The following is a 13,354-nucleotide window of genomic DNA, read 5'->3' on the forward strand; positions in this document are numbered from 1 at the left end:
CACCGTAGGGATGGGTCCTTTAGGTGCCTTTTGGAAAACCCCAAGCGGGTTGTCATGTGCCTTTTACTGAGGAGTGGCTTCTGTCTGGCCACTCTACCATAAAGGCCTGATTGGTGGAGTGCTGCAGAGATGGTTGTCCTTCTGGAAGGTTCTCCCATCTCCACAGAGGAACTCTGGAGCTCTGTCAGAGTGACCATCGGGTTCTTGGTTACCTCCCTGACCAAGGCCCTTGTCCCCCGATTGCTCAGTTTGGCCGGGCGGCCAGCTCTATGTCGAGTCTTGGTGGTCCCAAACTTCTTCCATTTAAGAATGATGGAGGCCACTGTGTTCTTGTGGACCTTCAATGCTGCAGACATTTTTTGGTGTCCTTCCACAGATCTGTACCTCGACACAATCCTGTCTCGGAGCTCTACGGACAATTCCTGGTTTTTGCTCTGACATCCACTGTCAACTGTGGGTCCCTGTATAGACAGACAGGTGTGTGCCTTTCCAAATCCAATCAAGTTGTAGAAACATCTCAAGGATGATCAATGGAAATAGGATGAACCTGAGCTCAATTTCGAGTCTCATAGTAAAGACTCTGAATATTTATGTAAATAAGGTATTTGTGTTTTTTGATTTTCAATACATTTACAAAACAAATTTTAACCTGTTTTTGCTTTGTCATTATGAGGTATTGTGTTTAGATTGAGGAAACATTTTCATTTAACACATTTTAGAATAAGGCTGTAACAAAATGTGGAACAAGGGAAGGGGTGAATACTTTCCGAATGCCCTGTACCTCTTGAAAGGAGAGGTAGCTATACTGTATATTGTTATAAAGGACAGACGACTTACTTTACCTCACACCAGAGGATTCATGTCACTATGTAATAACTGGAGGTTTTGAACAGCAGCTCTCTCTCTCTCATTATGCAGTTGAAGTCGGAAGTTTACATACACCTTAGCCAAATACATTTAAACTCCGTTTTTCACAATTCCTGACATTTAATCCTAGTAAAAATTCCCTGTCTTAGTTCAGTTAAGATCACCACTTTATTTTAAGAATGTGAAATGTCAGAATAATAGTAGAGAGAATGATTTATTTCAGCTTTTATTTCTTTCATCACATTCTCAGTGGGTCAGAAGTTTACATACACTCAATTAGTATTTGGTAGCATTGCCTTTAAATTGTTTAACTTGGGTCAAATGTTTCAGGTAGCCTTCCACAAGCTTCCCACAATAAATTGGGTGAATGTTGGCCCATTCCTCCAGGCAGAGCTGGTGTAACTGAGTCAGGTTTGTAGGCCTCCTTACTCGCACACACTTTTTCAGTTCTGCCCACACATTTGGTATGGGATTGAGGTCAGGGCTTTGTGATGGCCACTCCAATACCTTGATTTTGTTGTCCTTAAGCCATTTTGCCACAACTTTAGAAGTATGCTTGGGGTCATTGTCCATTTTGAAGACCCATTTGCAACCAAGCATTAACTTCCTGACTGATGTCTTGAGATGTTGCTTCAATATATCCACATCATTTCCCCCCCTCATGATGCCATCTATTTTGTGAAGTGCACCAGTCCCTCCTGCAGCAAAGCACCCCCACAACATGATGCTGCCACCCCCGTGCTTCACGGTTGGGATGGTGTTCTTCAGCTTGCAAGCCTCCCCCTTTTTCCTTCAAACATAACGATGGTCATTATGGCCAAATAATTATATATGTTTTTCATCAGACCAGAGGACATTTCTCCAAAAAGTACGATCTTTGTCCCCATGTGCAGTTGCAAACCGTAGTCTGGCTTTTTATGGCGGTTTTGGAGCAGTGGCTTCTTCCTTGCTGAGCGGCCTTTCAGGTTATGTCGATGTAGGACTCGTTTTACTGTGGATGTAGATACTTTTGTACCTGTTTCCTCCAGCATCTTCACAAGGTCCTTTGCTGTTGTTCTGGGATTGATTTGCACTTTTTGCACCAAAGTACGTTCATCTGTAGGAGACAGAACTCGTCTCCTTCCTGAGCGGTACGACGGCTGAGTGGTCCCATGGTGTTTATACTTGCGTACTATTACTTGTACAGATGAACATGGTACCTTCAGGCGTTTGGAAATTGCTCCCAAGGATGAACCAGACTTGTGGAGGTCTACAGTTCTTTTCTGAAGTCTTGGCTGATTTCTTTTGATTTTCCCATGATGTCAAAGAGGCACTGAGTTTGAAGGTAGGCCTTGAAATACATCCACAGGTACACCTCCAATTGACTCAAATTATGTCAATTAGCCTATCAGAAGCTTCTAAAGCCATGACATAATTTTCTGGAATTTTCCAAGCTGTTTAAAGGCACAGTCAACTTAGTGTATGTAAACTTCTGACCCACTGGAATTGTGATACAGTGAATTATAAGTGAAATTATCTGTCTGTAAACAATTGTTGGAAAAATTACTTGTGTCATGCACAAAGTAGATGTCCTAACCGACTTGCCAAAACTATAGTTTGTTAACAAGAAATTTGTGGAGTGGTTGAAAAACGAGTTTTACTGACTCCAACCTAAGTGGATGTAAACTTCCGACTTCAACTGTACCGCTTGGATCACTGGAGGTTTGAATAGCAGCTCTCTCTCTCTGTCTCTCTCTCTGTCTCTCTCTCTGTCTCTCTCTCTGTCTCTCTCTCTGTCTCTCTCTCTGTCTCTGTCTCTCTCTCTCTCTGTCTCTCTCTCTGTCTCTCTCTCTGTCTCTCTCTCTGTCTCTCTCTCTGTCTCTCTCTCTCTGTCTCTCTGTCTCTCTCTCTGTCTCTCTCTGTCTCTCTCTGATCTCTGGAGGTTTGAACAGCAGCTCTCTCTCTCTCCTTATCAGAACAACATCTCGTTGTGTTCTTCTGTTACATAAACCGCTCTTATTGTTGATGAGATGGAAACACTAGAATAACAGCTTCATTCCAAACCCATTATGTGTTTATTCGCCGGGTGCGGCCCCAAATGGGACCTATTCCCTATATAGTGCACTACTTTTGACCAGAGCCCTATGACGGGAGGCCAGTACCTCATTACCACCGTCAGTCCATAATGAACACACCGACAGACCGGCGATGATTTAGGAGTGAGTTGGTTGTCATGGGGACAGTGACTGTGTGGTGAATGTAATGATGGATTGTGTTGGCCTCCCATGGCTCTCTTTGTGCCAGCGGGCTACTGTGGTTATGAGTCACTTGATCGCTCAGTTTAGCCAGCAGGCAGCCTCACTGACTGTCAATACACTGGTTAGATAGGGCAGGGAGAGGGAGGGACGGAGGGAGGGAGGGAGAGGGGCTGGTTAGACAGGGCAGGGAGAGGGAGGGAGAGAGAGAGAGAGAGGGGCTGGTTAGACAGGGCAGGGAGAGGGAGGGAGAGAGAGGGGCAGGTTAGACAGGGCAGGGAGAGGGAGGGAGAGAGAGAGAGAGGGGCAGGTTAGACAGGGCAGGGAGAGGGAGGGAGAGAGAGAGAGAGGGGCTGGTTAGACAGGGCAGGGAGAGGGAGGGAGAGAGAGGGGCTGGTTAGACAGGGCAGGGAGAGGGAGGGAGGGAGAGAGGGGCTGGTTAGACAGGGCAGGGAGAGGGAGGGAGGGAGAAAGAGGGGCTGGTTAGACAGGGCAGGGAGAGGGAGGGAGAGAGAGGGGCAGGTTAGACAGGGCAGGGAGAGGGAGGGAGAGAGAGAGAGAGGGGCAGGTTAGACAGGGCAGGGAGAGGGAGGGAGAGAGAGAGAGAGGGGCTGGTTAGACAGGGCAGGGAGAGGGAGGGAGAGAGAGGGGCTGGTTAGACAGGGCAGGGAGAGGGAGGGAGGGAGAGAGGGGCTGGTTAGACAGGGCAGGGAGAGGGAGGGAGGGCGAAAGAGGGGCTGGTTAGACAGGGCAGGGAGAGGGAGGGAGAGAGAGGGGCAGGTTAGACAGGGCAGGGAGAGGGAGGGAGAGAGAGAGAGAGGGGCAGGTTAGACAGGGCAGGGAGAGGGAGGGAGAGAGAGAGAGAGGGGCTGGTTAGACAGGGCAGGGAGAGGGAGGGAGAGAGAGGGGCTGGTTAGACAGGGCAGGGAGAGGGAGGGAGGGAGAGAGGGGCTGGTTAGACAGGGCAGGGAGAGGGAGGGAGGGAGAAAGAGGGGCTGGTTAGACAGGGCAGGGAGAGGGAGGGAGAGAGAGGGGCAGGTTAGACAGGGCAGGGAGAGGGAGGGAGGGAGAGGGGCTGGTTAGGCAGGGGGAGGGAGGGAGGGAGGGAGGGAGGGAGGGAGGGAGGGAGGGAGGCTGGTTAGACAGGGCAGGGAGAGGGAGGGAGGGAGAGAGAGGGGCTGGTTAGACAGGGCAGGGAGAGGGAGGGAGGGAGGGAGAGAGAGGGGCTGGTTAGACAGGGCAGGGAGAGGGAGTTAGAGAGAGGGGCTGGTTAGACAGGTGTCGTGTCTTTGGCTATGCCGGATTAAGTGATATGACATGCTAACTTATAAAATGATTTCTCTGTAATTAATATTACCTGATTAAGCTAATCATGTAAATGTAATTAACTAGAAAGTCGGGGCACCACGGAAGAACGTTTATAGAGCTGTTATCTTCCTAATAAACTCTTAAAATACTTTGTAATATTTTACATCGATAGCAGTCAATATTAACCCTTGTCTTATTTTCAGTCTCATAATGAAAGTTGTAAGTTCTTGGCTATCTTCACGAACCCTGGCTAACAAGTTGAATCAGCAATACAAAATTGGGTTTAATTATTTATTTACTAAATACCTAAACTAATCACACAGAATTACAAATACACAGAATACAAATGATGTCATACAGAAAACGCCCCGGTAGACGGAACAGATATGACGGCTGGTTACACAAAGGAAAGGGGGTTGGGCTTGAATGAAAGAGCGGGAAGATGTAGGAACAGAGAAACAGCAGCTATGCTACCGTAAATACATTATCTTATGCATTACTAAATTACCGCCCATTTGGAAAAGGAAAATGCAATAAATATTTACTCTGAGCTGCGCTTCGGTAGGTTGGTCGTAGATGCTGGCCGGGTTGGCCAACAGATCTTCCTGTCCTCGGAAGAATGTCAATGGTGGTCGATTGGATACGTGGTGGTATCTTCGTCTGGTTGTTAGACTGGATCCGTCGTCCGTCCTTTCCTAGCCCACGTTAGCAGCGGCCGCTGCTAACTCAACGGCTAGGAAGTATCACTTCTGTAGTGAATAAGCTCAAAGTTCATACCATTCACCACCAAAGCTCACGCCGAGGTTGGCTTAGTTGACTTGACATGTGTGTCCTTCTAACGTAGAGGCTGCAGGCCTCCCGTACTGGAACCACTGGTTATCTTTTCGTCAAAGGATTATATAGTGGAGAGGGGGAGGGAGGTGTTTCATCGTTTATAATCCATGTCTCTTCACAGGGGTTGGCCACTGATCGAGCAGGGCACTTTCCTTATGAAAACCCAATTCTCTCGTTTGGAAGCTAAAATTACATTTCATCTCCTAACAAACATTTTCAATATCAAACATTTCAATTGCATAACAATTCCATGTGACTCTGATAACTAGAGGGTGTATACTTTCTCAGATACAGTTTATGTCGTCCTGTCATCAGTCATAATGTCTCAGATGACAACCGAACTGACATACATACTCATTACGTTCCCAAGCATATTTCCAACTGGTTTTATTAACCAAAAATATGGTTCCTTTCCCCATTTGTTTGATGTTCCCAGACTCTCTATATTTAACAGGACAGCAGTCCTTCAGTAGGGTCAGTAAGAGAGGGGAAGAGAGAAAGGTATTTATGGGGGGGTCATAAACCTTACCCACAGGCCAACGTCATGACACAGGGCAGGGGGAGGGAGGGAGAGAGAGGGGCTGGTTAGACAGGGAGAGAGAGGGAGGGAGGGAGGGAGGGGCTGGTTAGACAGGGCAGGGGGAGGGAGGGAGAGGGAGGGAGAGAGAGGGGCTGGTTAGACAGGGAGAGAGAGGGAGGGAGGGAGGGGCTGGTTAGACAGGGCAGGGAGAGGGAGGGAGAGGGAGGGAGAGAGAGGGGCTGGTTAGACAGGGCAGGGGGAGGGAGAGGGAGGCTGCACTAGGTCCACAGGATTAAACAGAGGCTTCTAGGAGGACTGTGTCAGTTAGACAAGGAGCCTGAGGGACCTTGAGGAGACACAGGGGGACCTTGAGGACAGAGGAGACACAGGGGGACCTTGAGGACAGAGGAGACACAGGGGGACCTTGAGGACAGTGGAGACACAGGGAGGCTAGACAGTACAAGCATAGCGGGAGAGAGAGGGAGACAGTCGGGTGGGTGTGCAGGCAGCGGGACACATAGGGACACATGGGGACTGATAGGGACTGATAGGGACACATAGGGACTGATAGGGACACATAGGGACACATAAGGACTGATAGGGACACACAGGGACACATAGGGACTGTCAATGATGTCACAGTTAGGGAGAGACGGGATTGTTGAACCTGTCAAAGGTTGAGACGCTGAGCTGGACGCTGGGTGCTTCACAGATAGCAGAACAGCAGAGAGACAAATATGAGGTTGAAGGTTAGACACAGAGAGAGAGACAGAGACAGATAACGCTGAGGAGCAACACAGGCACGGCCACGGGACCACGCCAATGTAATGGCACTGCTAGATCACAATCAAGGCTTCTCTTGCTTTGTACAGACCCACTGCTGGCCTGGCTGATCCAGATATGTCTGAACATCACTCTGTTAACCTGGCTGGTCCAGATCTGTCTGAACATCACTCTGTCTAACCTGGCTGGTCCAGATCTGTCTAACCTGGCTGGTCCAGATCTGTCTGAACATCACTCTGTCTAACCTGGCTGGTCCAGATCTGTTAACCTGGCTGGTCCAGATCTGTCTGAACATCACTCTGTTAACCTGGCTGGTCCAGATCTGTCTGAACATCTCTCTGTTAACCTGGCTGGTCCAGATCTGTCTAACCTGGCTGGTCCAGATCTGTCTGAACATCACTGTTAACCTGGCTGGTCCAGATCTGTTAACCTGGCTGGTCCAGATCTGTCTGAACATCTCTATGTTAACCCCTGTGCGGGACGGACATCCAGCGAAAAATCATATCGCCATTAGCATAACAAAATTTTATAATAAAAAAAAATTATATCGTTTTATAGATACACCTCTCCTGAATCGAACCACGTTGTCCGATTTCAAAAAGGCTTTACAGCAAAAGCAAAACATTAGATTATGTTAGAGGAGTATATCGTAAAAGTAGCCACATAGCCATTTTCCGACCAACCACATGCATCACAAATAACCAAAAAACAGCTAAATGCAGCACTAACCTTTGACAATCTTCATCAGATGACACACCTAGGACATCATGTTACACAATACATGCATTCTTTTGTTCGATAAAGTTCATATTTATATATAAAAACAGCATTTTACATCGGCGCGTAACGTTGACTAACTATTTTCCCTCAAATGCATCCGATGAAACAGAGCTACAATTTACTAAATTACTATTCGAAAACATTTTTAAAATGTAATATTGTCATTCTAAGATTTATAGATGAATATCTCTTGAAAGCACCTGTAATGCCAGATTTAAAATTAACTTTACTGGGTAATCATACTTTGCGATGAAAGGGGATGCGATACTCTGAAAAATAGGCTACCGTTACAGGTCAGCGCCATCTTGGAACAATCGCATATCACATCTAGTCTTGTATACTATTGTCAATAATCCCTTACCTTTGATTGTCTTCATCAGAAAGCACTTCCAGGAATCCCAGGTCCACAACAAATGTATTTTCGTTCGAAAATATTACTCCTTTATGTTCCAAGAGCTTGTTCTTGTTAGCGCGTCTGAAGGCTGATCCAAATGCTTCGTCGGCCACGGGACAGCCATTTCGAGAAAATGCATTTTTTTCCCCATTTAGGTTCGTTCAAACATGTCAAACGTTGTATAACATAAATCTTCAGGGCGTTTTTCAACAAGAGAGCCAATAAGATTCGAGGGGGACGATTGCATTGTGTTTCAAAACGTTTCGAAAGGGGAGGGTAACCAAGGGCGCCGGCGTCATAATGGTGATGGCCCTCTCCGTGTGACCACGTTCCACTGCGTGTCATTCAGTCAGTTTTCACAGTAGGAGTCTCAAACCACTTTGTAAAGACTGGGGACATCTAGTGGAAGCAATAGGAAGTGCTCAATGAACCATAGCTCACGGTGTGATTAATAGGCAACGTGATGAAGTTGAGTTCGCAATTCAGAATTCCACTTCCTGTTTCCATCTGTCTCGGGGTTTTGACTGCCATATGAGTTCTGTTATACTCACAGACACCATTCAAACAGTTTTAGAAACTTTAGGGTGTTTTCTATCCACAAGTATTAATTATATGCATATCCTAGCTTCTGAGTTTGAGTAGGAGGCCGTTTAAAATGGGCACGAATTCTTTTCTAAAATCGCTTTTGCCAAGAGGTTAACCTGGCTGGTCCAGATCTGTCTGAACATCACTCTGTCTAACCTGGCTGGTCCAGTATGACAGGGCTAGTCAGAGGAGCTGGTTGAAGCACTGACAGATCTGTGACCAGTCTAGGTCACTTCCACTTTAACGATGCTAAGACATTTTCTAGTCTTGTGTGTTTAGTTTACCTTGCGGTAAATACGCTCAGATGCTAGCCCACATTAATGAGGGGAGGAGAAGGCTTTAGTTGCTAGGGAAATGTTTCGTCTGAGAACGTGTGTTTTCAAAGAGGTGTCTGTTGTTTTGAGAGAAAAGCCAACGTGAAATACAGCAGGAGAATATGTAGCCTGATCTCACACAGAATGGGGATGATGTAGTCTGGGATGATGTAGTCTGGTCACACAGAATGGGGATGATGTAGCCTGATCTCACACAGAATGGGGATGATGTAGCCTGATCTCACACAGAATGGGGATGATGTAGCCTGATCTCACACAGAATGGGGATGATCTAGTCTGATGTAGTCTGGTTACACAGAATGGGGATGATGTAGTCTGGGATGATGTAGTCTGGTCACACAGAATGGGGATGATGTAGTCTGGTCACACAGAATGGGGATGATGTAGCCACATGGGGATGATGTAGTCTGGTCACACAGAATGGGGATGATGTAGTCTGGGATGATGTAGTCTGGTCATACAGAATGGGGATGATGTAGCCTGGGGAGGATGTAGTCTGGTCACACAGAATGGGGATGATGTAGTCTGGTCACACAGAATTTACATTTACATTTTAGTCATTTAGCAGACGCTCTTATCCAGAGCGACTTACAGTAGTGAATGCATACATTTCATACATTTTTTTTCTCCGTACTGGTCCCCCCTGTGGGAATCGAACCCACAACCCTGGCGTTGCAAACACCATGCTCTAACCAACTGAGCCACACGGGACCGCATGATAGTATGTTGCCTAGTGGGATGTGCTTGTTGATCTCTCCTCTTTTCTCTCTCTTTCCCTCTCTCTCTCTCTCTGCCCCTCTCTCTCTCTGCAGTCAGTACTCGGGTCCCCACAGCCAAGTACACCAAGGTGGGGGAGACTTTGAGACATGTGATCCCAGGTCACATGCAGTGCTCCATGGCGTGTGGAGGGAGGGCCTGTAAATACGAGAACCCGGCCCGCTGGAGTGACAAGGAGCAGGCCGTTAAGGGACTGTACTCCTCATGGTGAGTCTCTAACAGCCTGTGTCTGTCCTCTGTCTCTCTTCTGGGCTTATAGATAGATAGTAAAATAGATAGATAGGTAGTAAGATAAATGGATAGATAGGTAGTAAGATAAATGGATAGATAGGTAGTAAAATAGATAGATAGATAGGTAGTAAGATAAATAGATAGATAGGTAGTAAGATAAATGGATAGATAGGTAGTAAAATAGATAGATAGGTAGTAAGATAAATGGATAGATAGATAGGTAGTAAGATGGATGGATAGGTAGTTAGGTAGGTAGTTAGATAGGTAGGTAGATAGATAGATAGATAGATAGATAGGTAGTAAGATGGATGGATAGGTAGTTAGGTAGATAGATAGATGGATGGATGGATGGATAGGTAGTTGGATGGATGGATAGATCGATAGGTAGTAAGATGGATAGATAGATCGATAGGTAGTAAGATGGATAGATAGATAGATAGATAGGTAGGTAGTAAGCCAGGTAGTAAGATATATAGATAGATATATAGGTAGTTAGGTAGGTAGATAGATAGATAGATAGATAGATAGGTAGTAAGATGGATGGATAGGTAGTTAGGTAGATAGATAGATGGATAGATGGATAGGTAGTAAGATGGGTAGTAAGATGGATGGATAGGTAGTTGGATGGATGGATGGATGGATGGATGGATAGGTAGTTGGATGGATGGATAGATCGATAGGTAGTAAGATGGATAGATAGATCGATAGGTAGTAAGATGGATAGATAGATAGATAGATAGGTAGGTAGTAAGCCAGGTAGTAAGATATATAGATAGATATATAGATAGATAGATAGATAGGTAATAAGCTAGATAGATAGGTAATAAGCTAGATAGATAGGTAATAAGCTAGATAGATAGGTAATAAGCTGGATAGATAGGTAGTAAGCTGGATAGATAGGTAGTAAGCTGGATAGATAGGTAATAAGCTGGATGGATAGGTAATAAGCTGGATGGATAGATAGGTAATAAGATGGATAGGTAGGTAGTAAGATGGATAGATCTAGATAGATAGATAGGTAATAAGCTAGATAGATAGGTAATAAGCTAGATAGATAGGTAATAAGCTAGATAGATAGGTAATAAGCTGGATAGATAGGTAGTAAGCTGGATAGATAGGTAGTAAGCTGGATAGATAGGTAGTAAGATGGATAGATAGGTAATAAGCTGGATGGATAGGTAATAAGCTGGATGGATAGATAGGTAATAAGATGGATAGGTAGGTAGTAAGATGGATAGATCTAGATGGATAGATAGGTCTAGAGAGATAGGTAGTAAGATAGATATAGAGAGATGTAGTTAGAGGGATAGGTAGTAAGATAGATATAGATCTAGAGAGATAGGTAGTAAGATAGATGGGTAGATAGAGAGATAGGTAGTAAGATAGAGATAGGTAGTAAGATATATTCATATATAGACATAAATATATAGATGTATTTGATTATTTAAAACACAATAAAACCTCATGTGGATAAAGCGTTTTAAAATCATCGAGGGTGACACAAAAAAGTTTGAAACTGGTGTTTCCATTGTAGTCCTCTTAAAAAAAAAATGTCTCTAAGCATTAACAAATACAGTATACCGACTAGGCCTGCTTGAGTTACAGAACAATAATTAATACATTCTTTAACTTTTCAAAGAATCTCAAAGCACATTAAAAGTAAGACAACAAATAAATGTGTAAAATAATGCAGATTTGAAAGCGTGTCAGTCGGTTAGTCTGTAAAGGCAGTGTAGGTTCAGTTGAGGGGGCATCGATGGGACAGCCAAGGACAAACAAAGACTGGAGCTGTGTTCCAATACCCATACTAACATACTGTAATACTACATACTTCATGAGGTTATACTACATGCCATATACTGCTAGTTCATTTTGTATACTGTAAACGCACGGTGTCCTTTCAGTTAAGTGTTCTAGCGCTTCGCCTGTCTACCGGAGGTTGATGCCAGCTTGTTAGCATAACAAATGACTATCTAGACATCTTACAACTTCATTAACAATGTCCATCGATACCACACACTGACGATACCGCGCAACGACGATACCGCACCACGACGATACCGCACCACGACGATACCGCACCACGACGACGATACCGCACCACGACGATACCGCACCACGACGACGATACCGCACCACGACGATACCGCACCACAACATTTTTTTTTTGTACTGGCCCCCCGTGGGAATCGAACCCACAACCCTGGCGTTGCACACACCATGCTCTACCAACTGAGCCACAGGGAAGACAATACCGCACCACGACGATACCGCACCACGACGATACCACTTAGCTAAGAATGATGTGAATAATCAAGTCAATAAATCTTTTCCTCCGTCTGTATTGGATGTGTCGTTGTTTGTGTCCATAAATGTTTTCCTCTGTGGCTCCACTCGTCACACCATTCACTGTATGCGGCTCGAGACAGACACCACACACAATTTACCGTTACCTGCGGCGGCAACTCACCACATCTCATCGTCCTTGCTGTCTATCTGTCGTCGTTAGCCATGTATTCTGCTTTCATGGCAGCTGTATTTGTTGTCCTGGCGACAATGATGATGCTGTCAGTTGGCTGTTCAGAATGATGATGCTGTTCAGAATGATGATGCTGTCAGTTGGCTGTTCAGAATGATGATGCTGTCAGTTGGCTGTTCAGAATGATGATGCTGGCTGTTCAGAATGATGATGCTGTCTGTTGGCTGTTCAGAATGATGATGCTGTCAGTTGGCTGCCTCAACAACCAGGACATTGTGGAGCCTGAGGATGATGATGATGGAGACCTGGACCAGCCTCTGCAGCAGAATGGGGATCACCTGTAGGACCAGCCTCTGCAGCAGAATGGGGATCACCTGTAGGACCAGCCTCTGCAGCAGAATGGGGATCACCTGTAGGACCAGCCTCTGCAGCAGAATGGGGATCACCTGTAGGACCAGCCTCTGCAGCAGAATGGGGATCACCTGTAGGACCAGCCTCTGCCACAGAATGGGGATCACCTGTAGGACCAGCCTCTGCCACAGAATGGGGATCACCTGTAGGACCAGCCTCTGTGGCAGAATGGATTTCACCTGTAGGACCAGCCTCTGCAGCAGAATGGGGATCACCTGTAGGACCAGCCTCTGCAGCAGAATGGGGATCACCTGTAGGACCAGCCTCTGCCACAGAATGGGGATCACCTGTAGGACCAGCCTCTGCAGCAGAATGGGGATCACCTGTAGGACCAGCCTCTGCAGCAGAATGGGGATCACCTGTAGGACCAGCCTCTGCCACAGAATGGGGATCACCTGTAGGACCAGCCTCTGTGGCAGAATGGATTTCACCTGTAGGACCAGCCTCTGCCACAGAATGGGGATCACCTGTAGGACCAGCCTCTGCAGCAGAATGGGGATCACCTGTAGGACCAGCCTCTGCAGCAGAATGGGGATCACCTGTAGGACCAGCCTCTGCCACAGAATGGGGATCACCTGTAGGACCAGCCTCTGCAGCAGAATGGGGATCACCTGTAGGACCAGCCTCTGCAGCAGAATGGGATTCACCTGTAGGACCAGCTCGCAGCCGCAGCATCAGGAGTGGGCAATGTTGCAGCACCCGCTAACCCCATCCCAGCTGCAATCCCCACCAGTAAAAACAACCCACATGGTTCTCACAGGCACCCTGTTTATAACAGAATGGTTTATTCCTGAATCAAATCAATATCACCCGTGT

The 13,354-nt window shown here is 46.1% G+C and overlaps 1 protein-coding gene across 2 annotated transcripts in view; it reads left to right on the forward strand.

Moving 5' to 3' along the window:
- ptpdc1a (protein tyrosine phosphatase domain containing 1a) overlaps positions 1-13,354 on the forward strand; it is an 80,355-nt gene that overhangs the window by 18,102 nt on the left and 48,899 nt on the right. For both annotated transcript variants that reach the window (XM_045705347.2, XM_082967766.1), the window contains exon 3: positions 9,453-9,624. In XM_045705347.2, the coding sequence (XP_045561303.2) occupies positions 9,453-9,624 (172 nt within the window). The remainder of the gene's footprint in view (positions 1-9,452; positions 9,625-13,354) is intronic.

This window comes from Salmo salar, chromosome 22, assembly GCF_965601325.2.
Source record: "Salmo salar chromosome 22, fSalSal1, whole genome shotgun sequence".
Lineage (NCBI taxonomy): Eukaryota > Metazoa > Chordata > Actinopteri > Salmoniformes > Salmonidae > Salmo > Salmo salar.